A 24,323-nucleotide genomic window follows, 5' to 3' on the forward strand; every position below is an offset into this window, starting at 1 on the left:
CTCAAGAGACGATTACGGACAGATACCCTTGGTATATTCAGCCTTTCAAGGACAAGCAAGAGTAGCGAATCTGATACTAAAACAAAAAGATATTGAAGTCAACTCGATAGACAACAACGGCCGCACACCTTTGTCACGGGCTGCTGCGCGTGGGCACGAAGAAGTCGTTGAGTTGTTTCTGGAGCGAAGTGATGTCAAAGCGGACTCGAGAGATAACTACGGTCAAACCGCACTAGTGTACGCAGCTTTTCAAGGGGAGATGGGGGTCGTGGCTCTACTTGTGAAACGGAATGATATTGATGTTAACTCGATAGACGATAACGGCCGTACACCTTTGTCATGGGCCGTGGCTAATGGGCACAAAAAGATCGTGAGATTACTATCAGAGGGGAAAACTTATTTTTTGCCGGAAAATGCCTTCAAATATCGCTTTAACTAATTTAAATGTCATATAGGGCTGATTTCTACGTACTGTATCAAGTTTAGACTAAATTACAGAATACTGGTTTCATGACAAGTGATTTCTCCACGTCGCTTCACCCAAAGACCGAAGCTTAAAGGTCCTCACTATCTTCCTTGTTTGGTTAGTTGGCAATAGAAAGATGAGTTTTGGTATAATTGTTGGTGAATCAATCGAAAAGTGTCGATAGTCACACCCGTTTCCGGACGCCTCTATATCATATCGTAACGTAGTCAAATCCGGAACTCATGGAGGTAACAGCTATGTTAGGAAATAAATCAGGAGGGTTTATACCGTATATAAATGGTCAGATTTCCTATCTGAATAATAACAAGCAGTCTTCCTTTAAAACACAACATAATTGATGGCTCCTGATTTCACCGAAACATTCTGGGATCTCGCCACTTCTTGAACGTTCCATCATATCTAGTAGAATTCTGACGGCTTATCCTCGCCTCGTCAGCCCACGTCAAGATGATCTGCTCCTAGTAGTAATTCGAAAACCCCATTATGACCACGTAAAGTTGCGCATGACAGGGGGGTACGACCGTAATGATCTTTCGAGTTCGGATTTACGTCGTCTCGTTCCAGGAGTAGGCTCACCACCGTATCATGTCCACGCCAAGCTGCACATGCTAATGGCGTCCGGCCATAATGATCTCTCGAGTCCGCATTGATGTCGTCTCGCTCAAGTAGCAGCCTCACCACCGTATCATGTCCACGCCAAGCTGCACATGCTAATGGCGTCCGGCCATAATGATCTCTCGAGTCCGCATTGACGTCGTCTCGCTCAAGTAGCAGCCTCACCACCGTATCATGTCCACGCCAAGCTGCACATGCTAATGGCGTCCGGCCATAATGATCTCTCGAGTCCGCATTGACGTCGTCTCGCTCAAGTAGCAGCCTCACCACCGTATCATGTCCACGCCAAGCTGCACATGATAATGGTGTTCGTCCTTTCTTATTCTCCGGGTCCGCTTTGGTATGATTTCTCGCCAATAGTAGTTGTAATAGACCATCTTCACCCTGTTCTGCGAGCAATTGTACGATTGTGTTTCCATGTTCATCCTGAATAGCAAAGTGTCGGAATGTCAGTAAGCGGATAAGGTCAGGAAACGCACGAACAAGTGACAACTGGTCTCGAGGGATGAGACTCTTGGCTATGTGGAGAATGACCTCTATCGGAAGATAGATGCCGTCTTGTGACATTCTAGTAGTGAATATGAAAAAGAATGTACCAACTTGGTATGTTTAATCTCGTGAGATGGCAGCATGTTTAAAGATGTTCCCACATCACAGTACACTCCCATATGGCTCTTCACACATGGGTTCAAGATTAACCTGTAGGGCACGAATATTTTTTAAAAGAAGACCTGTTGTACAGTCACTACACCTAGCTGGTGTGTATGACATTTGAAGTCAAGTAGCAGCCAATTAAGTTTATGTCGTGTAGTTCAGCAGAGCCTATCTCACCATGAGTGTGGTTAAAACTCGATATCATAGGACAGAGTAAGTCGAAGGCTTTTGCTATCATGGGTTGGATGTGATTTGGCAGAAAGAATTTCAATAAAATAACGGGCAAATGGACCGGTTTCACCAGGATCTCGAGTCGTTTATGGAGGAAATCATTTCTCAACAACGTAAGCAGTAGCCTGTTTTAATAGGCATTCCCAACTTTACGGTGGCTTTCTGTCGTCATAAATTAATTCTGGAACACGACCCCAACAAATCTCACACTTCAGAAGTGGTAAATCGATATAAAGCCTATAGAATCTTCGTATGGCTCATAGGTCTTGTGATACACTATTTTCACCTTGAATAAACAAGCTCCGAGGAAGTCACCTTCTCCGAAGCGCGTGAAATTGTGAAAACTATAGCCCAGTTTCACTAGTTCTGCGGCACCTATCTCATATACCCTTTATCTATATATACGGAATAATCTATTAGTAACAACTAAACAATCCGGGAAAATTAACAGAAGTAGAAGCACCAATATAGGACTCAATTTCTTCCAGGGAAGAATTTATGGGCGTTTGAATGATCTATTGGAAAGAGGAAGGGACCTAAAGCGAAAAGAAATAGAGAATATTGAATGTCTTGCTTTCTTTTAAACTTTTCTATTGGCGGATTATGACGCGAGATCTTATAAATGAGACCGTATATCCGTAACGGCTTCTCACTGCAGTAAATACAGTATGATTCCAGCTACTTCAACAGATGCAATCGACCTCAGCTTTTATTACCGACTGATATAGGTCACAGATTCCATCCGTGGGCCTCCAATTCTCAGACTGTGTACCAGTAGCCTTGGATCAGAATGTGCAGCTTGTGCATGAAGCACCCTCCCTTATTCTGCCAGACGTTCAAACTCTCTATAAATCTGCCCTACCACTTGGGCGACTACAGAGAAAAAGAAATATCGCAATATCTGGAAGATATGAAGAATACAATGGCGATATTTTGCAGTCAGTGGACAGGGACTGAGGGAATACGGAGCTTTGTTTCCAGGGATATATTATTGTACAAAACTTCGCAGGGACGAACCCTGTAGTTGTTGGAATGCACCAAGGTCCGGATCAGTCGAGCAACCGGCTCGGTCCTATTATCTCTAGAACTAAGATCCTGGCTATTTTCCGCTACATTTATCTGTAATTGTTCAGTACAGAGACTTTTCCAAAGAGCGCCTTGATGTAATATAGGATATAAAACGCCGGAGTTGTCTAAAACTTTCCAAACACAGGGCGTTAGCACTGGCCCTAAATTATCTGTTGTGCCCAGTCAGAGACAGATATGAAACTAGTTCAAGGTGGCAATTTGGGAAAGGTTACACTGGCTTGAAGTTTACGACTCTCTATTGCCAAGCATGTCTTTTCATATATACTGGCTCCAATCCCGCCCGGGCTGGAAATGTGCTTCTTGAATCTCCATCATTAGTTCCCTATATCCTATTATTACCCCAATGAAATGTCTGACTGCAGAATGAGGCTTGGTTCTATTTTCCACCACAACGACACTCCATCATTTAATACACGATATAATAAAAGGCCAGATTACAGCCGCCCGTCGGGAGCTGTCGAATGTCAATCGCGAAAGCAGCTTTCCGCACCCCCGTCTGATCCTAGATCTATGTCTCACTATGCGTTGTCCAGCCCCGGGGCAACCACCTCTTAAAGGGCCGATAGTCTGGCGGTTAACGACATTGTGGATCTACAGCTTTATGTCCCTGAAAGTGTAAAAGAATTGTCCAGTGATCGCTTCATTATGGCATTCAAAATATCAACGCTCAGATAACCCAGCGACTGTTTACAGGCTTTGAAATTGAATTGATCGCAACTAATTTCGATGAAGCTACACAAGAAGGCAAGGCGCTACAAGCATTGGCAAAAAGAAACAGCTGAAAAGGTTTCCGTACGGATATGCCAAGAGACACGGCTGCTCAGCGACAGGACCTAGGCGCCGCGGCCGTGGGTTCGGGCAGACTGTCTATCACATCTAGACATTGACCTAGGACTATTGGAATGCGAGCTAGACTTAGAGTCTTATTTTCCGATATGACCTAAATCCAGGCAGAGGGGTCGGGGGTGGAGAGAGGAATATGGACAATTTTGTAGATCCATATTCTGCTCGTTCGCGGTTCAGGATCTACTTACCACATAAGATATATTCCTCCCAAATTCCTAATTGATAATCGACCAGCCCGTGCTGGTCAAAGTGATCACAAAGGTGAATCAAATTCGTTCCCAAAGCTTCCAACTGATCTCGACCGATGAGACTCGTATGCGCCGGTAAATGGCCCGTCGTAATCAGATCCTGGGACAGATCCTTCTGCTTTTGACACACAGCTAACCAGCAAAAATTGACGTCGTTCCAGAGTTATAATTGACCGTGATAGAGAAAGTAATTATCGCGCAGGATTTCTATATCAAAGTAACAGAAAATAATTAGGTTTTGTTTTAATACCTTTCCCTTTGTGGCACATATCGCATCACCTTTTCCGCTAGGCGTGTGAGACGATGCTTGTATAACGTGCACCTACAAGTGTAAAAAGGAAAGAAAAGAAATAAAAAAGCCCAAATAGACAGAGAGAGAGAAAATACAGCTCCCGGAGGTTTTTTTTCAAAAAAAAAGAAAACAGGGCCCAGGACGGAGTGCGATTGTGGTACAACCTCTCTCAACGCCCTGTGGAGCGGCAGCACCTATAATACATCCAGCAAGGTAAAGAACGAAAGATCATGAAAAAGGATTCGGTCATACCGAGATCCTGTGCGTTAATCACAAGCCATTCAGAAATTTCCAGCAGCGATCGGCTGGCTTCCACCAATCGTCCGGCGTACGTGTCGTCAAAGATGCTGCGCAGTGCTCGCCAGTACTGAGCATACGGCATGCTGGGGCTCGGAGGAACCTTCTGGCTGCTGCTGATGCTGATATCACTGACGATCAAATTGGCCAGTAGGGCCAATTATGGTGAAATCGGTCATGTTGGCGGGGAAGGGTTGCATATTAATCAGACGTGTCATGGGACCAGGTTGACTTCTGCTCAGGCTGCTCGGGGGCGAAATATTGTGGAATGGCAAACTGGTTCCACCAGGGGCTCAGTCGCTAGAGACTACCGTGATTCTAGGGCTAGAACTTGCTTACCGAATCCGTACAACATGGCGGACTTGTACGGCACGAATGGCGGTAGTGCATGACTTCGAGGTCAATCCATACCGAAGTGTTGCAGACGAAGACGAAAAGCGATCGATATCGTTTGTTCCATTAAAAAGGAATGCTTGAGACCCAATGTTCTGTTAGGGAAAGCTCGATAGAATTGCAGCCAGGCATTCTGCTTGCGTCGATGTGATGGTCTTCGTGAACTGTGAGCGCACAAACACAGATGACTCTTTCATTGCAGCTAGTTCAACATTTCATCATTGATTTAATGCAGCACTCGAAGGCATTGTAACTTTTCCTGATGATACAACATGTGAAATACTTCTCTCACCGTTGGTCTTGTTCAAACAGTCACAAAAATGCCGCAGAAACGCAGCGATGACGTTATCAACATTCATCACCATTTGTCCGTACTTTATTGTGATAGGTGGGGGGGACAACCTTCACTCACAGATAATGAGCGCCTTATTTACTCGAAAACACCCCATCAATCATAAACAACAACGTTCACTCCTAGCTACCTACTAGCCCAGACGTACAATTCTCTATCCTCAAGCAGATATAATCTATGATACAGCTTGGGATTGATTCGCACAGCCCACATCTCACCAAAGATTTCCTTGAATAGTGAGGGAATTATCATGTCGACTATGTTTTCATAGAACAATTGTTTCTGCCTTCAGCCTCGTTTTTGCGTAGTGCAATACACAGATCGATCTCCTGGGAGCCATGGCCAGATATTAACCAAACACCTCACTGAAGACTTGTGCGTTTGCGGGCCATCCGTGGCGCTGATTGGTTTGTAATCCATTGTAGAACCCACCTCCCGTGCTCACTCAGTTCCCAGTAGTCTATGGGTCGTAGATATTAATATGCCAAGGAAAAATTAGTTAAGCGGCGCCATGGATGTACCATACATACCGCCACGTAGCCTTAGAAGAAACTGTCAGTATGAGGAATTAATGTACTGGCTAGTACTGAACATATCCGATAGAATCAGATTATTGATTGATTGTTAAGATCGGTTGAACGATCTCAGGGTCTCTATATTCGAACTATGGCGTGTTATGACACCATACTAGGAGCAAATTGGGTGAACGATGAATAAGCCGGTCCCCAAGGGTCTTAGTTGTATTCGACCACTTCTTCAGTTCGTCACAAAGAATTGAAGAGAGTCAAGAGGTGAAACTGATTTCGAGCGCGTCTGTATCTCAGCCCAAAGGTCTTGAAGCATTTGCCAAAAACTTCTTCAATCTAATTACGGCTTTTATCAATTTTGTTGTTTGTCCATTATGTCCCAGCATTTTCAGGTGGCGTCGAGCCCGGAATCCACCAAAAATCTAGCACAGAGTCCCAATGAACGTGGGGAGGCAGGTAAGTTGAGCTCTTGCTTGCATTGTTTGATGCAGACAGCAGCGAAGTTAACCAGTGCAGAGCTAAGCCAGATGATACTGCGCCGGTCGCTAGTTACGACTAGAATGGTCATGGGAAGATTGTTGCCTTATTACTTTATGTACCTTTTTGCGATAAGATATATCAAAGAGCAAAGTGAGTTCGCAGGGGAAAGGAGGGAACGTATACGTACTCACCGATTCAAACCGCCGCAGAATCCTCTCAGGAGTGTATCTCCACCAATCTTGTGTACCCAAGGTGGGAGGAAAAACAGTGTGTCCTTGATTCAGAGAGCACAATTTCCGATCTGGATCATTCTATCAAGGAGCAGCTTCAGGCAGATGGTTGGATACTGGATCGACGTGGACAGGAAGCCTCATTGAGCCCATTTCCACCCGATATCGGCTCCGTGACCCTCGCACGTAGCTACATTACCACCCTCGAAAACTGGCTCCTGAGTAATGTGGAAGATCCAGAGGAGATCATCCCAATCGATGGAGATATAGACCCATAGGTTGTAGTGATCAGCGTTATACGTAGGGGCATACAGGATCCGGCTTCCGTGAATGCAAGATCAAAGCTGACAGCTAGATATGATCCCCTTGTTCTGATCTTGGCCGGCGTAGAGTACTCTGAAGACAACTTAGCCACAGCAAATGCCGCTATCCGTGAGGCTGCTGCTATATCTAACCCGGTGGCAGTCGCTGAGTTCTTCCATCACGTCTGTAAAGCCATCCTGGACGGCCTTTTCGCTACCAATACTGGCCGGATCGGTATCCTTGGCGACCTCTCGAACCATTTCGCTTTTGTCGAGACGAACGGTCGAGGCATGCTGCATCTCCACAGATTGGCATAGGCGAAGGGGAATCTGGCTTTCACTTCTTTACGGGCTCGGCTCCTTCAGGATAGCGACTTCGCGACCCGCATGATTCGCTACTTGGAGTCTATCATTATGCAAGGTATGGATGAGAGTATTCCGCACGACCCTGAAGTGAACCTTCCCAACATGCCACCGTCAGCTAAAGACCTCGAATCCGATGACGACTTTCATCTCCGACTCTCTCATGACAGTAATTGCGTCGCTCGTAGAACGCAAGTCCATTCTAACAAGTATCTCGCCACGTGCTTCAAGTACCGGCAAACAGGATCCAGAAAGAATGCTTGTCGATTCGGTATGCCTCGAGATCCCGTCCCTACCTCTACCATAGACGAGTTTGGACTGATTCACCTTGCTCGAAATCACGCCTGGATAAATCCATGGAACCCGGCCATCGCCAGTTGTGTCCGTTCTAACCAAGATATCTCTTGGATTCCGACGATCTCAAAGTCTTTGTCTCTGATCTACTACATCACAAACTACGCCACGAAGGATGATGTCTCTCCGTGGCAGATAGTAGCTAAGGCAGCTCTGTTGAAGCAATCTATTGAAAAGGCAAAGGTTGCTGAGCCACCAACAGCGACAGACCTACGACTTCGTGAAAAGGGCGTCAATAATTTTGCGCTACGCTGCTTTAATGCTCTGTCTCATGATCGAGAAATCAGTGGTGTACAGGTCGCTAGCAGCCTGCTTCAACTACCAACCCATTACACGATTAGTTACAACTTCGTCCGCATTAACCTCTGGTGGCTAAGGCGGTACATCCGGTCGATCATTCTCCCGGATAACCTCGAAAGTAGTCACCCTTCTGATCCTATAGCAGAAGAACCTTGCGCGTACGAGACTGGGGACACCGCCCCTGTGAGCATCTTCGACAATTATAAATGGCGTGGACCGCACCTCGCTCCTCTGGCGTTATTTGAATACTGCATGCTTGTAAAAACCAAGAATACACGTGATGCTATTGCGGACGACATAGACTTCGACCCGAACCACCCTAGATATACCACGCACGTACAGCGCCTGGCGCGCACCTTATCCCAGGTTGCGACCGTGAATTTCAACGGACAGCTAACTGAATTCCAGGCAGCGGAAGACGCGATTCCAGGAGGTCATCCAAGAACGGTCGCGGTCAAGAATGACATGGCCGAGATATTATTAGGGCTCTTTGTTCCCTGGCATCACTTAACTGACCTCTTCAGACGCTATGCGACGAAACGGGACGCCTGCCTACAAGTATGGGCGGCTGTTGAACCAACCCTCGTATTTCACAACCGAGGATTTGCAAGAAACATCGAGCTCTTACGTAAATCCAAGGAAGACTGCCAGGCCGATGCAAAAATGTGGAAGTCAGCAAACGGTGCCGCTGAATCATTTCGCCATGATGTTGACGACTTTGAACCCGTAAACTTCGCTTCTGATGAAGAAGGAGATGAATTCTTTCAGCTACAGGATGAGAATTTTAATGCGGAAACTTTGATCGCGGCCTACCACTCCATCAGCAAAGCATGGCATCGAGAGACTCTAGTCACTGGACGGCGGATTCCCCCTCTGCTTCGTGCGGTAGCTCAAACTCGAAGCTTAGCTCTACAAAGCATCCAGCCACTTGATATCTTACGCACTCCTGTGTACGCAACATCGGGACTAAGATTCATCCCACCGTCTACTTTACAGGCATGGGAATTTCGACTGAAAAGTTTCGTTACCCTTGATCAAGACGAAAGCGCTGATCGTCAGGTTGCGCAGACGAGCTCTGCACTTGACAATTTCGACGGTCATATTGAAGATGGTATCTTGCAGCCCTTGCTAGCTAGCTCCGATACGGTCCCTAATGTGGATGATCGCCAATCCCGGGTTGGTGACAACCCCACTGGCGCCTCTCTCATGTCCTTGGTCAGTGAAGTCATTCCTCTAAATCGGAAACAACGGATGATTGTGAGGAGGGTTCTATCTGAGGCGTTGGCCTGGGCGAACCATCCTTACGATTCGGCGTAGCGCAAACAGACTCTCCTTTATGTTGGTGGGGAAGGCGGCACGGGGAAAAGCCAGATCATCAAGGCCATTGAAGCCGCTATACGTCTTATCGGGTGGAGAGACGAGGTGATCCTCATGGCGCCAACGGGTGCCGCGGCCGATAATATCGGCGGCAATACGTACTATATAACCTTAGGGATCTCCATCGACCGCTCAAGACGAACGGCAATGAGTTCTCGGGTGAGACGGCTCTGGTCTCGCAAAACCATTATGTTCGTGGACGAAGTGAGCATGATGGATCTAACCATGATCAGCGTGATTGATAATCACTGCAAGATCACGAGATCCCTCGACAGATCCTCCACTGATCTTTTCGGTGGTCTCCCCGTCGTTATCTTTATAGGCGATTTTTTCCAATTTCCACCCGTTCGGGGGCCGGCATTATGGAAGGCACCAAGGCAAGGGTCCGGAGAGGATGAGAACGGTCGGATCCTCTGGCATCAGTTCAAACAAGTAATCATCTTGGATGAACAAATGAGACAGTCAGAAGATGCTCCGTTTCATGATCTCCTATCTCAAGCCCGGAAAGGAACTTTAACAGAAGCCGATCGAGCCTTTCTTAACAACAAAACCATCACGTCCCTGGTCAGCCCGCAGTTAGAAGATGCCACCGCTGTCGTGAAGTTAAACTCTCTGCGTCACCAGGTAAACCGCGTTCGATTAGAGCGATTCGCGCGGATCCGATTCCAAAGGGTCTATATATTTCCTGCGCTTCATACACGGACCAGATCCACTGGCCTGATCAACCTACGACTTCGTGTAGACGACTTGCTCCAGCAACCGGACCAAGGTACCAAGATCCCTTTCCCCGGACTCTTTCTGTACACCCCGAATATGCCCGCTGTTGTACTGACCAACATCTGTACTCCGCTTGGCCTGGTCAACGGCGCAGCAGGAATTGCTGTAGGAATCGTGATAGATCCGGCTGGTGGGTTGATCGTTCGCCAACCATTTTGAGCTCACCCGCTTGACACATCGGAACTAGCCGAATTCTTCGAAATCGACGAGCTCTATACCATATGCACTAAACCACCTGCCTATATTTTATTCAAACCGGACCGACTGAAACCTACTGGATTTCAAGACCTTGAACCTTCGGTCATACCAGTTTCTCCATTGGAACGATCCGTCACCCTGAAAGGTTATTCTGTCCGAAGGAAACAAGTCCCAATGTGCCCGGCTTTCTGCCTCACCGACTACAAAGTGCAAGGTTCGACACTTCTAGGTGCGATTCTCGACCTTAAAGATGACCCTACCATACGAGGACAAGATCGTCACAGGAAGTATTGCTCGATGTATGTGTAATTATCCCGACTTCGGTCCTCCAAAGAACTTCACCTCCTGCAGAAACTGGACATGAAAGACCTGCAATTCAAACCCGACCCGCTTTTGCTTGCTGAAATGCAAAGACTGCAAGAACTGGAGATAGAAACATCGTCAGGATGGGAAGCAGATAGTTAGGGAATAAAAGTCATAGCTCATTCTTACCAGATGAGAAAATAGATTTCGTTCACGCCTGCGTATCTATAGCAAACCCAATGACCGAGCGGCATCTGCTTTTCCTACTGATCTTCTCGGTCCCTCGGCACGCAAAACATTTTGTGTGTCTTCCAATCTGCCCTCTGGTGCTTGATACCGCAGTAAACTACTGCCTTGCATTGGGCACATCTCTTTATTCCCTCCGACTGACCACACACTTTGCAGTTCTTCGCTTCCGACCGCATTTCATCTAAAAGTTGCCGTCTCAGCCTGCCCACAATCCTATCCATACCATTCCTCGTCTGTGTTTCGCATTCTGATTTGCCGCAAAGAGAATGGACCCACACCGAAAGAAACGGATGCCCCGTATCTTGAATAATAGATATAGGCGTTTGCAAGATTTGCACCATGGCCGAACCGCAAGCACCACACTGGGGACTTGATGCTGCCTGACAAGCAACTTCATGCTCTTTAAGGATCGGCAATACTGCGCGCCCAAACAATACGGCGTAATCGGAGGCCCTCGGAATGACCATAGAATCGACTGGAACGAGATTACGGGGAAGATCATGAATATATGAAAGCTGGTTAAACGTGTTTTCACAGTTGAATTCAACCCGAACCGCGCATAAAGACATTGCTAGACGGTAGACTTCTGAATCATATCTCTTCTTTGCCTTGTTATTCCGGGACAGATATGGGGGGACAGACTTCATACCCCGCCTAACCACGGACGTCATCAGATTCTAAATATATAAGCTTTTCAGTCACTCCTCATGCACGTCCGCGACCAATCAAATGATTCTACGAACATACTTGGTCGATTCTAACCGTATTTTCTAACACTTCCATACTCAAAATTTTCATATCAATTTCCACTTGCTTCACTCCGTTTTAGGGCATCGGCGTGCGGAGCTTGCGAAGCGCGCGTCACCGGTGCTCACGCCAAGTCCAGCCTTGATTGGCTGAGTCAAGTGATGCAAGATAGTCCCCAAAACCTGATATGTTTAGCATATCGAACGCGTAAGTAAGCGCAATTGAACGCATAGATGAGAGCGTGACCTACCATGTGCTTGTTTATTACATATATCGAGTGTTACTGCGCGAATCCCTGGTGCATTATCATTGCTGCCATGTTGATATGCCCACTGTATAGGATTGCGGCCAACATCACCAAGTACTTGGAATACTCTCTCAAAGAGTATCCTGTAGGCTTCTGTTCTTTCGATGTTCATATAGGCATATACGTATGTGTTGATCTTGTCGGCATTTTGATTGTATGATGCGATTGTGAAGACATTCGTTTTACCATGAACCATCTTGAATGCAAGATCCATCTCGATATATTGTACCGCTTGAAAGAGCTTAGCCTGTTCATATGTACAGCAGATGATAAGGAACTGCTGGCGGTCCTCATCAAAGAAATAAACATCGCGAATCCATTGTTCCCAAGGGTTCCTTCTTTGATCAAACTCGTATTCTCGGAGGACACCTGCAAGATCAAGACCTTTGGGGTATAGAAGTAATTTCTGCTTCCGGATAAGTGCTGTAATACGATCCTCGCAATGTAGACTGTCGTGGAGCTCTCGGAGTGTCAGCTTATCATGTCTACGGAGTATTTGGGCAAGATGCGGTGAGATTATCAAGGAACGAGCGGTTAGGCGTAGAACATCATGTGCCGAAATAGCCTCAGTGATCTCCTTTGCGATATCACTTGGAAGCTTATCTGGTGGCGGGGGGAAATTCGAATGGCTACCACGGCCAACGATCAAAACATATGGAAAGCGATGCCATAAATGTGGTATATAAATGTCGAAAATAACTCCACAATCACGTTTCACGATATGCCCGTCTCCGCTTTGATGCAAGAAATCTATCAAAGGCATCAGATTATCAAATCGATCTCAGAAGTTTCGCATATGGCACTCCACTCACTGCAATATCGGCCAACCTTCCTCCGATTTGCAACAAAGCGACAGTTCTTATCTTGCCATGGTGATCGTGAATCAGCTGTATCAACCAGAACCTTGAGATATTCAGGTAAGATACTGTCACTGTGCCTCAGGGTTTGTACATAATGCCATCGCTCAGTGCTCTTAATATGAGGACATCCGATAAACCAATCCTGTTCATGAGTCCAGATACATGGCTGCTGATCAGGGCATGTGAGGACACCACTAGGGTGCGCGCATCGTGTTGTAGCTTTCCAGTTCCTTAAGAATGTGTGATAGTATCTAAACAATCGTGAGGCGCAAAAAATATGTTAGTTTGAGATGCTTTCCATATGTCAACGATATGTACTTACACTTCGGTGCGTCCCCTAAGCTCTTGTTGAACACCTAAACGAGATGGAGCTGCAGCCTTTTCCCGAAGCTCCTAGAATATCTCAGGATTGACTCGATCATATCGATCATTTAGAGTAATGATATCTGGATGTGTTGAATCGCAGTGATGAATTCCATGACACTTATATTGGCGATGCCATGCAAGCGCATCTGGATCTCTAGCATGAGTACAGAGAAGCTTCAAAGTAATCGAGCGAGGAGTGGAAGTCTTCTGAGTTGAGAACTGAATCTTTGATGTGATCTCAGCAAAGGCATGATGCGCAATATCTTTGTCAGTTTTAACCTGGTTCCATGGATCCTCCATATTGATATCTAATGGGCTCTTTGTAAGCTCAATTATGTGGAGGATACCATCTTTTGATACTGCCGGGTAATCAGGAATCGTAAGATGGCTTTCTGAAGCTGATGCTAGGACTTTATTCTTGCCATTTGAACTGATGACAAGGTCATCGCAAGCTTTCAAACCTAGATTAAATTCACGAGAGGGTCCTGGATCTCCCAATTCTGAACTCTGATCATCATCTTTTGGTTCCGGGCAGTCGTCATCTATCAATTTAGCATTGGATGCAGCCAATTCATGTTGAAGTTGATAGCCGGGTTCAGTCAACTCATGTTGAGGCTAATATAAAAATACTTTTAGCAGATGCTATACATATGCTAAAAATATGTAATAAATACCCCCGGAAGGCCATAAACAAATGAAATTAAATCATTCTGTGCAGTGGTATCGTCTTTTGTAGCACGATTGCGAGGAGATGGTTGTAATAGTACTCGCGAGTATAACGTCGGCATTGGCGGAAGTGCCAAATTGCCGTGTATATCGTTTTTGTCGTCCATCTTGAATGCTACAAAAGTAAACAATGGCAAATAGGGGTAAATAAATTAAACGACACTAGTCAATTTGCTTATTAATTACACTGGGTGCAGAGATTTTCAGCACCCACTGCTATTGCGATGGCGGTGGGTGCTGAAATTGAGTGGGGCGCTTACATTAAATTTTCAGCACCCAGTTTACTGCATGCCCGCGGATCAGAGAAATCAGAGATCAGCTCAAGGTATCACGTGATGATAAATGCTCCGAGCGCTCAAATACGTGCTCAGATCTACTCAGAGAGCAAAAGCGGCGCTCAGTGCGCACTAAAACGGAGAAGGAAAGCTAAGACCTTGCATCGGAAGCCCTATCTGTATGTTCACACACCGAATGGTAATGGGATGATATTAGACTCCATATTGGGGAGGCAGCTCCTTTCTCCAACAAAGTGAGAGCTAAAGATGTTTGGCTGGCATATGATGACGTCAGAGGCGTTCTGCGATGGTGGGTCTATCAGGATCTCCTACGTTATGGCTGAGACGCTGCCTCACATCGGTGATGCTACCACATGATTGGCGGAGCTGATATTTCCAGTCTCATAGATTGGGCGATCACTCGATCTAGTACAGCAAGTTACTTCTATCAACTGAAAGACCCCTGAAGGAGCAAGGCTTTGTTGTCTGCCTTTGAGTGGACAACACGGGACAACGTACACTGCCACATTTAGATGCAGCTCATCGTTGCTCACGGTTGAGTGCTGATGAAACCTGCCAAAACCGCCAAAAAGTGTCATGTGGCTGGTGGCTGGTCTAAGCGCAAGATCGACCGGTGTCAAGACCAGGTTGAGGGGCTTCGGATCCCCTCATAGGCTCTTCTCCTAGCCACGATCGCCGTAATTTGCAATGTAATCAATAAGTCTCAACCGAGTTGAACAAGCCCTACCTTTCCCCGTCCAAGCGGGCTGGACCCAGCTCGACTCATCAATTCTTGTGAAATGGGTGGGACCAGTGCACCGGCGATCCAATCACGAGATGCACAAGAGATCGGCTTGCGTATTTAGCATCAGCTGATTATTGCAGGAAATATTCTTATTGTCCTTGCATTAGCCCATTCGCATGGCATGGAAATCATGGGCCGCAGGGTGTGTGTGGCCACTGTGCTTTGGTGAATTCTTATTTCATCAATCACTGCTTCGTTCCCCGGCCCTGATTGGTGCCGGATACTATATCCAAAGGTGGCCAGCCTTTCTATAAGTTTGTTCTCATTCAGGGTTTTCATTGGTTCGAGTGCCCTCCAAGACCGAAAAAAAAAAAACAAATAAAACCTAACCCTCGCACTGTTGACTGTCTGGCTTTTCAAACACCCCCTGTCACGCCGAGCGAGTATACAACAAGTCACACAAGACAGCTAACAAAGGATTGAATGAATATTGCGGAGAGACAAAACCACGTATCCACCGCACTTTTATGTCAATCGATAGAATGGGCATGAAACGACCTCGTCTTGAAGCTGGAGAATTCGAGGGACGCCATTCAGATACTCCCGCGCCACAGTCAAATTACACAGTAAGTGGTTTTTGAATATTCAATCGAATTTCCACAGAAAACATGGATTCAAATTTGTTTGCTAGCTACACTCGAACTTGCTTCATCCGCATTTCGCAATCATTTATCTCGGCAGGCCTTGTGCGGAATCTCCGCCCTCGTATGCCGAAGCAACCGCCATGACCGGAAGCTATGGCCATACTGTTTTTACTAGACCTGATGTCACAGAGCAGTTCATGAATATAGTCCCACCAAGTCCACAGGCAATGCCATTTCTCGCAAGTAGGTGAAAGGAAGCCCGAGACAAGCGACTTAGAAATCACCGACTAACTTCAACGGCCATTAGGTCCAACTCAAGCACCACTGTTGCCATGGGGGATCCAGCCTAGTCCAGCATGGGTGGACAATGGCCAGGCAAGACCGGCAAAAATAATGTTTTTCAAATGGCAATCTAACCAGCATCGACGAAAGCGACAATGCCCCACGGCAAGAGACCATCTAAGCTCAAGCTCTTGCGCGTCACCTTCGGCACCGCTAGGCACTGTGCTACAGATTAGCGATAGAAAAATCTTGCGACAGTACTACAAGAGGGCATTTGAAGATTTCCAGCAGCTCAATTGTCGATCCATCGCCAAGTCATACATAAAACTGATTGAGCCACGAAAGCAGATCCACTTCCCATACAATGGACGCAGAGTCATTTCAGGTGTATCGCAGAAGACTGACCCTGAACTCACAAAGCCCGGTTGGTGGCCTGAAGGTGTGAAGCACAAGGAGCCGGATCATCTGCTCAAGCGAGGTAAGAGAAACAACGTTTCAACACAGAACGATTGACACTAATCATGGCAGACCGCCTCGAACTCCTAGTACATATACTCTGTGATCTTAAGGAGTGTCATGGAATCACCGCAGAGAAGCTTTGCGAAGCTGGACAAGATGTGCGACACCAAATTACTCCGCCTAACAAACTTGACATCCTCGATGAAATCTACTTTGTTCGCCAAATGGAGGAACGGTTTATTGACGGAAAAATCGGTGAGTCTCGGGTTCAAATTTTTGCATTCAGAAATAGGGACTAACAAGAGTAGATGCAAACACTTTGATTCAAGTGACTCATACTCGACTGCCGGAAAATTCTAGTCAAGAGAGCGAGGTGTCGTCGCGAGCTAAAGCCATCCCAGTTTTGGGGACCCCCCTTTGCGCCAGAAATGAGTCTTGACGTGGAGGGGACCAGTAGTTCACACCATCCGATCATGGAAGGGGCCCACCAACGAGCATCTTATCCTCATGGAATGCCACTGTGGTCCGCTAGCATTGACTCTAGTGGTCCCCGCAGTCCGTTCAACAGCATTTACAACACATGGTCTGTCAACATGGGCCATCTTGAAACATTTCAAGATGCTCAGACAGAACAGAAACCGTTGTTGTCAACTCCAAACTACATTCCAGGGTACTTTCCACAACAACTTGTCACTGTTGAGCGACCCAATACCGAATACTGGCCGAATATACCCCTCATGCCGGACCCATATCAGTTTGAATACTGATTGAAGCAAAGTGCAAAGGTGGAGGACAGTGTCTATCTTTTGTCTTATAGATTACTAATGGGTTTGATATGGCGATGGTCACGAGTCACGACTCTACCAACGCTGCCAGAGCTCTGTCATTCCAAAGACAAGTACATAGCGACACTACATCAGTAGAGCTGTTAACGATACGATATCGGCACTGTTTTCCCATATCGTCAATCGGCATGGTCAACTTCGAAGTCTGCCGATATCGCATCGGCAATCGCGATCGACAGTTTAAGAAATTGTCGATACGATATTGGCAAATTATATTATCGTCGGCGATATATCGCCACCGGTAATTGGACAATAAGAGAATACATCCTGGTCCTAGATATAGAAGACTTTGCTACAAAGAGAATGTTAGCTTAGATACTCATTAATTAGGGCAATCCGCTCCCGTTATGTAGTCCTACGTCGTGTTGTCGCCGTGCTATGTGGCTGGATATTTATATATTTTACGTTGCTCTGCCGTCATATCAACTAACTCTGTACTTGCAAAGTATATATCTAATCCTTTGTAAGTTGCTTCCATTCCTCTGCGCATACATACGTATATATACAGTCAACTCTCGCGGGCTGCACGCCGGTGAGGTGCACACATTTGTTAGCAGCACACTTTTCCCGTGCCCGGGCTATATTTGCCCCACTTTTACATGTAAAACTCTCGTGGGCTGCACCATTCATGGTCTGCACACTTTTTCTTTCCCCTTATCCTCGCTTACTCAGCATACCCGACCAATCATAATGCAGGATTCTACCTCGCTGCCTCTCCCTCCGCCCCTTCCGTCTGATCTTCGGTCGTGCTTTCAGCGAAGATATCCCATCCAAAACAATCAAATGCGACTATAACTGATGTTCAGAGAAAAGCCCTGCGTATCTTTGTATTTGATCTACTGTCTAAGCCTACCCAGAAAGCTTATGTAGTATGTTTCAAGAGAAATTCGGTGGAATAATTAATTGGATGCCAGAGGCATATCTTGATGAGATATATATATTTGGGCCAGGACCAGGGGCTCCATCTGATGTGGTGATTTTAAGATATTAATTAGATCTATCATTATGAGCTGCACATAGGAAGGGTTGTACTTCACACAGAGGATAATATAGCGTTAATTGAGGCTGTAAGCAATGCATTCGAGAAGCTTGAGGTAGATGGGATGAGATAAGATTCAAACCGAAATGGGAAAAGCTTCATGTATATCTTATATAATCATGACATAATACTCTCATGGGCTACACACATTGGGTGTGTGCAAGGGAAAACCTCTGCCCGGGAGGGCGTGCAGCCCACGAGAGTTGACTGTATTTAAGATATATTTAAGTACAACCCTTTCCTGTCGAACAACCAACTAAACTCAATTCATTCAAATGGACGTTTTCATGAGCCGAAGCTCGAGATATAAACTGGTGACAAAGTAGATGTTGATTTCTTCGCTTACGTAGATCATATTTAGTATAGACTGATAACATGTGTGGTGGTCCATCTGCTGCCAATGAATTCAATGCCCTCCTATTGTCAGACAGGTAATACAAAGGCGGTCCAAAAGTCTGAAGACACCGCGCTATTTTTTTAGCGCGATTTTCGCGTCACCCCCCACCCATCTTCTTCAACTACCCCCTACACCACCAATATGCGTCGGTTTGGCACTGAAATAAGTGGCAATCGAAGACCAGGGGGTGAGCTTTCATCTGAGGCCCGCGCAGCTATTATATACGCTCATGAATGTGGTGTATCGCCTACTAAAATGGCTGCTGAGTTCAACGTCGCACGCTCAACAATATACTCTACAATCAAACGATTCCGAGAGCACCAAACGCTCAAATCACTGCCTCGTTCAGGTGCCCCTAAAGTCTATAGGTATTCAACTATCAAATATACCTGTTTACTTGCACGCCGTGAGCCTTGGCTAAGCCTTAGTGAGCTGAGCGCCCGTATACCCAGTCATCCATCTCGATCAACAATCAAGCGATTCCTACGTTCAAAATTCCTCCAGCGCTATCGAGCAAGACGTTGTATCCCAATTTCGAGGGAGAACGCCCGCAAACGAGTCCAATTTTGCCGAAATTGGAGGACCGAACGCTACAATTCCCAACTACAAAGCTTCATATTTTCCGACGAATGCAGCGTTCAACGTATCCCTAATTTAAACGGCCAATATATTACCCGGCTTAGAGGAGAAGCTTACCGGCAGGGAATGGTACAAGTTAAGGTTCATGTGAAGGATATTTGTCAAATGGTTTGGGCTGGAATATGGCTTGGAGGGCGTACAAAACTTGTTGTTATGGAGCGTGACTTTTCAGAAGGACAGCGAGGTCACGGAGGTGGTTATACAACAAAATCCTACCTAAAAGCACTTGAAGAAGGATTTATTGAGCACTATGAACCTGGAACTATATTTCAGCAAGATAACGCTAAAATCCACCGCTCCTACGTTGCTCAGCGATGGTTTGAACGTCATGGTATACATGTTATGGAATGGCCGCCACGCTCACCAGATCTTAACCCTATTGAACCCGTGTGGCGTATGCTCAAACGTAAATTATATGAGCTGTATCCTAATCTACTACATTTTGGTACATCTGAGGCAGATTGGAAGCTATTTAGGGAGTGTATATCGGAGGCCTGGGATGTGCTAGATCAAAATAAAATTGATAGTATAATTAGATCGATGCCTCAGCGTGTAAGCGAGACTCGTAAGGCACGTGGCTACTATACTCGGTTTTAGCAATTGAGATTTTATCATATATTTTGTAATTGATTAATCTATATCGTAACTAATTTTGGTGCAATAATATTGCATATTGTATGCAATATATATATTTGAATGTAGAGTGGTCATATGGCAGAATTACCCGATTGGGCGGTGTCTTCAGACTTATGGCCCAAGATGGTATATACACGTACTGTAATCTAAGAGTCCATTTTACTACACCCATTTTTCGAACTAGCGCCTTGGCAGTGGGGCCCAAAATCAAGAAAAGAGTGTAAATTGGTGAAGCTGGTTTTGCAGCTCACTGTAACTCACCGTGGAAATTACGGCGGATTTGAATTATACAGCTCAGAGAATATTTCGATTTTCTATCGACTGTATCAATTGTGAGCACCTGGAAGACCCTGTAACCAAAGTGGGAAGCGCTGTATCCATTGCGAAAAATGTCGGGACGGGCCGCGATGCGAACCCCTGAACCCCCTGACCGCGACGATCACGAAGACCCACCACCGCGACTGTTGAGACCGAGACGCACCACCAGACCACCTAACAACTCTGCTCAAGAGCAGGAGAAATGCACTGAGCAGAGAGAGACGCGCTCCCAGCAGAGCAAGAGAACCCAAGACAAACCAGTAGCCCAACGTGACGCGGTAGCTTCGGACGACTCGACAGAGAGCGAGGACCTGAACACCGCCAAACTTGTGAAGGAGCTTGTCAAACTCAGGAGAGAGATCAGACAGCGAGATGATTTGCATAGAGAAGAAATCCAGAAAGTTCAAGAAGAATTTCAGAAAGAATTTCAGAAAGTCAAGGAAGAATTTGGTGCCGCACTCGCAGAAGTTCGCAACGAGTTACAGATCCTGACTGACAGACCCCCGACACCGCAATCGCACTGCGAATCATGTTCACAGAACAGCAACGACGAGATCCTCCGCGAAATTCATTTCCTGCGCAATGCCATCAGCCCTGCCGTTCCCACTGGCTCCCCGTCCTATGCGGATGTTGCCCGTACCCCTCCAACCAGTCAACCGAGCAACATACGAACTCTCTCATCGTCGAACACGACACCGACCACCTTCACTGACACGTTATATTGCACGATAGATACCTCGAAGATGGCAGACAATGAAAACGAGAGAATGTCCGCAGGCCGAGTCAGGGCGGCGGTGGAGACAGAGATCCGGACGATGGAAGGCCACATGCACTGGCGCTGTCGCGCTGTCACTGTGGACCCGAAGAACACTAACCGGATCAGAGTAGCTTGCCGAGACGAAGCTGAGCATCAGCTAGTCAAAAAGGCGGCGGAAGCAAAGATCGGCACAGGAGCCCGGGTGCTTCGTGACGAACTGTACCCGATCAAAGTTGACAGTGTCAACAAGGCCGCAGTCCTAGATGATAAAGATGAGATCCGAGCCGGTGTCGCGGCAGCCTTTAGCGAGGAGAACGAAGCTACCGTGGCCAAGATCGCATGGCTCAGCAGGAAAGAAAGTGCAAAGGCGTATGGGTCAATGGTTGTGTACCTAACCAAAGGCTCTGACGTACGGAGGATCTTGGCCGAAGGGTTCTTTCACGCTGGGGGAGAATCTGGCGTGACCAGCGCTTTTGAATATCGACCACGTCCGATGCAATGCTACAACTGCCAGGAGATTGGCCACAAGGCCTTCCAGTGCAGGAACGTCCAGAGGTGTGCAAAGTGCGCTATGGAGGGCCACCGCCACAGTAACTGCGCCCAAACGGTTCCAAAGTGCGTTCCATGCGGAGGCCCACATGAATCATACAGCAAAAATTGCCAGAAGCTCTATCCGTCACGTCATGAATAAAACACTCCGAATAATCCAACTGAATGTGAGGAAACAGGGAGCAGTGCATGACAGTTTAATGAACGACGAAGAAACTCAGGGGGCAGTGGCACTGGCGATTCAGGAACCCCAAGCGAGAAGAATTCAAGGCCGGCTGTTGACAACCCCGATGGGACATCACAAATGGACCAAGATGGTTCCCTCCACCTGGAGGGAGGGCGATGGGCGATCCGAAGCATGCTTTGGATCAATAAGGAAGTGGAAGCGGAGCAAGTGCCGATCGAGTCGCCGGATCTGACGGCGGCGGTCATCCGCCTCCCCGAGCGACTGATTTTTATGGCATCAGTTTACGTAGAGGGAGGGGATACTTCGGCGTTGGACGACGCATGCGAGCACCTAAGAAAAGCAATCACAAAGGCACGGCGAGATTCGGGGACTGTGGTGGAGGTCATGATTGTAGGGGACTTCAACCGCCATGACCAACTCTGGGGAGGAGACGATGTGTCCTTGGGCAGGCAAGGCGAGGCGGATCCCATCATCGACCTCATGAATGAATTTGGTCTCAGTAGCCTGCTCAAACGAGGCACTAAGACATGGCACGGCGGAGGACAGACTGGGGACTGTGAGTCCACGATCGACCTCGTCCTGGCCTCGGAAAGCTTGACAGACTCGATGGTCAAGTGTGCAGTACATGGAACGGAGCACGGCTCGGACCACCGCACCATTGAGACCGTTTTCGATGCTCCTTGGTCGGCTTCTAAGCAGCCAGAGCGACTGCTGCTGAAGAATGCACCATGGAAAGAGATAAATGCCAGAATTACGAGAAATCTAGCCACCACTCCGTCGGAAGGCTTGGTACAGCAAAAAGCCGATCGGCTCATGTCCGCGGTGTCGGAAGCAGTGGGAGCTTTGACGCCAAGGGCCAAACCGTCACCGCACGCAAAGCGATGGTGGACGGCAGACCTGACACAACTCCGTCAAATATACACATATTGGAGAAACCATGCCCGCTCGGAGCGACGAGCAGGGCGAAAAGTGCCGCACCTGGAGAACATGGCCGCGAGTGCAGCGAAACAATACCACGATGCAATACGGAAACAGAAGAAAAAGCACTGGAATGAGTTCCTGGCCGATAATAATAATATATGGAAAGCCGTAAAATACCTGAAGTCGGGAGATGATGCAGCATTCGGGAAGGTCCCACAGCTCCTCAGGGCGGATGGAACTATGACCGCCGATCATAAAGAGCAAGCGGACGAACTACTGACCAAATTTTTCCCGCCACTGCCGGACAGAATTGACGATGAAGGGACGAGGCCGCAGAGAGCGCCCGTGGAGATGTCTGCTATCACCATGGAAGAGGTCGAACGGCAGCTGTTGGCGACAAAGTCTTGGAAAGCACCCGGTGAAGATGGCCTACCGGCGGTAGTGTGGAAGATGATATGGCCCGTGGTCAAGCACGGGGTCCTGGAGCTATTCCAAGCGTCGCTAGAAGAAGGCACATTGCCCAAGCAGTGGAGACATGCGAAGATCATACCGCTCAAAAAACCGAACAAAGAGAACTATACAATTGCGAAGGCCTGGAGGCCGATTTCACTCCTTGCGACACTGGGCAAGGTGCTGGAATCAGTTATCGCAGAAAGAATCTCTCACGAGGTGGAGACCTACGGTCTGCTCCCGACCAGCCACTTCGGGGCCCGTAAGCAACGATCAGCGGAGCAAGCACTCTTACTTTTACAAGAGCAAATCTATGCGGCATGGCGTGGCCGACGGGTCTTGAGCTTGGTCAGTTTCGATGTTAAGGGAGCCTACAATGGGGTTTGCAAAGAGCGACTGCTCCAGAGAATGAAGGCACGAGGCATACCGGAGGGTCTTCTCCGCTGGGTCGAGGCATTCTGCTCGGAACGGACAGCGACTATTCAAGTCAACGGGCAAGCATCTGAGGCCCGAAGCCTCCCACAGGCGGGACTACCTCAGGGATCACCCCTGTCCCCAATCCTCTTCCTCTTCTTTAACGCAGACCTCGTACAGCGACAGATCGATGGCAAGGGTGGAGCAATCGCGTTTGTGGATGACTTTACCGCGTGGGTGACCGGACCGACTGCGCAGAGCAACCGGCAAGGTATCGAAGCAATCATCAATGAAGCACTTGACTGGGAAAGAAGAAGTGGAGCGACTTTTGAAGCAGAGAAAACCGCGATTATACACTTCACCCCCAAGGCCCACAAATCGGACTCGGGGCCATTCACCATTAAGGGAGAGACCGTTGAACCCAGTGATCATGTCAAGATTCTTGGCGTCATAATGGATACGAGACTCAAATACAAGGAACACATCGCGAGAGCAGCATCCAAAGGCCTGGAGGCAGCGATAGAGCTTCGACGACTTCGAGGTCTAGCCCCAGCGACAGCGCGGCAGCTATTTACATCGACGGTGGCCCCGGTGGTTGACTACGCCTCCAATGTCTGGATGCACGCATTCAAGAATAAGAACATCGGACCGATCAATCGAGTGCAAAGGGTAGGAGCACAAGCAATTGTGGGAACATTCCTCACAGTTGCGACCAGCGTAGCGGAGGCCGAGGCCCACATTGCCACGGCACAACACCGTCTCTGGAGACGAGCCGTGAAGATGTGGACAGACATCC

General features: G+C 47.4%; 6 protein-coding genes across 6 annotated transcripts; 4 read left to right on the forward strand and 2 right to left on the reverse strand.

Annotated features, from left to right (window-relative positions):
* Positions 1-919: 919 nt before the first annotated feature.
* On the reverse strand, positions 920-1,669 carry N7533_010446 (ankyrin repeat domain-containing protein; the record flags this gene model as incomplete). Its single annotated transcript, XM_057107096.1, has 1 exon — positions 920-1,669. The coding sequence occupies one exon, from the start codon at positions 1,667-1,669 to the stop codon at positions 920-922; it is 750 nt and encodes a 249-aa protein (XP_056956313.1).
* A 4,736-nt stretch (positions 1,670-6,405) lies between these two features.
* Positions 6,406-7,019, forward strand: N7533_010447 (uncharacterized protein; the record flags this gene model as incomplete). The annotated part of the gene is made up of 2 exons (XM_057107097.1): positions 6,406-6,487; positions 6,721-7,019. The coding sequence occupies 2 exons, from the start codon at positions 6,406-6,408 to the stop codon at positions 7,017-7,019; spliced, it is 381 nt and encodes a 126-aa protein (XP_056956314.1).
* Positions 7,020-7,148: 129 nt separating this feature from the next.
* On the reverse strand, positions 7,149-7,343 carry N7533_010448 (uncharacterized protein; the record flags this gene model as incomplete). Its single annotated transcript, XM_057107098.1, has 1 exon — positions 7,149-7,343. One exon carries the CDS (start codon positions 7,341-7,343, stop codon positions 7,149-7,151), a length of 195 nt encoding a protein of 64 aa, XP_056956315.1.
* Positions 7,344-7,430: 87 nt separating this feature from the next.
* N7533_010449 (uncharacterized protein) lies at positions 7,431-10,721 on the forward strand (the record flags this gene model as incomplete). The annotated part of the gene is made up of 3 exons (XM_057107099.1): positions 7,431-8,909; positions 9,378-10,344; positions 10,402-10,721. 3 exons carry the CDS (start codon positions 7,431-7,433, stop codon positions 10,719-10,721), a joined length of 2,766 nt encoding a protein of 921 aa, XP_056956316.1.
* Positions 10,722-15,774: 5,053 nt separating this feature from the next.
* Positions 15,775-17,142, forward strand: N7533_010450 (DUF2841 domain-containing protein; the record flags this gene model as incomplete). Its single annotated transcript, XM_057107100.1, has 4 exons — positions 15,775-15,877; positions 15,942-16,394; positions 16,445-16,630; positions 16,736-17,142. The coding sequence occupies 4 exons, from the start codon at positions 15,775-15,777 to the stop codon at positions 17,140-17,142; spliced, it is 1,149 nt and encodes a 382-aa protein (XP_056956317.1).
* Positions 17,143-18,797: 1,655 nt separating this feature from the next.
* N7533_010451 (transposase) lies at positions 18,798-19,892 on the forward strand (the record flags this gene model as incomplete). The annotated part of the gene is made up of 1 exon (XM_057107101.1): positions 18,798-19,892. One exon carries the CDS (start codon positions 18,798-18,800, stop codon positions 19,890-19,892), a length of 1,095 nt encoding a protein of 364 aa, XP_056956318.1.
* Between the last annotated feature and the right edge of the window lie 4,431 nt (positions 19,893-24,323).

This window comes from Penicillium manginii (assembly GCF_028828005.1).
Source record: "Penicillium manginii strain IBT 31320 chromosome Unknown utg000007l:1.0-2284322.0:1.0-2285126.0, whole genome shotgun sequence".
Taxonomy (NCBI): Eukaryota; Fungi; Ascomycota; class Eurotiomycetes; order Eurotiales; family Aspergillaceae; genus Penicillium; species Penicillium manginii.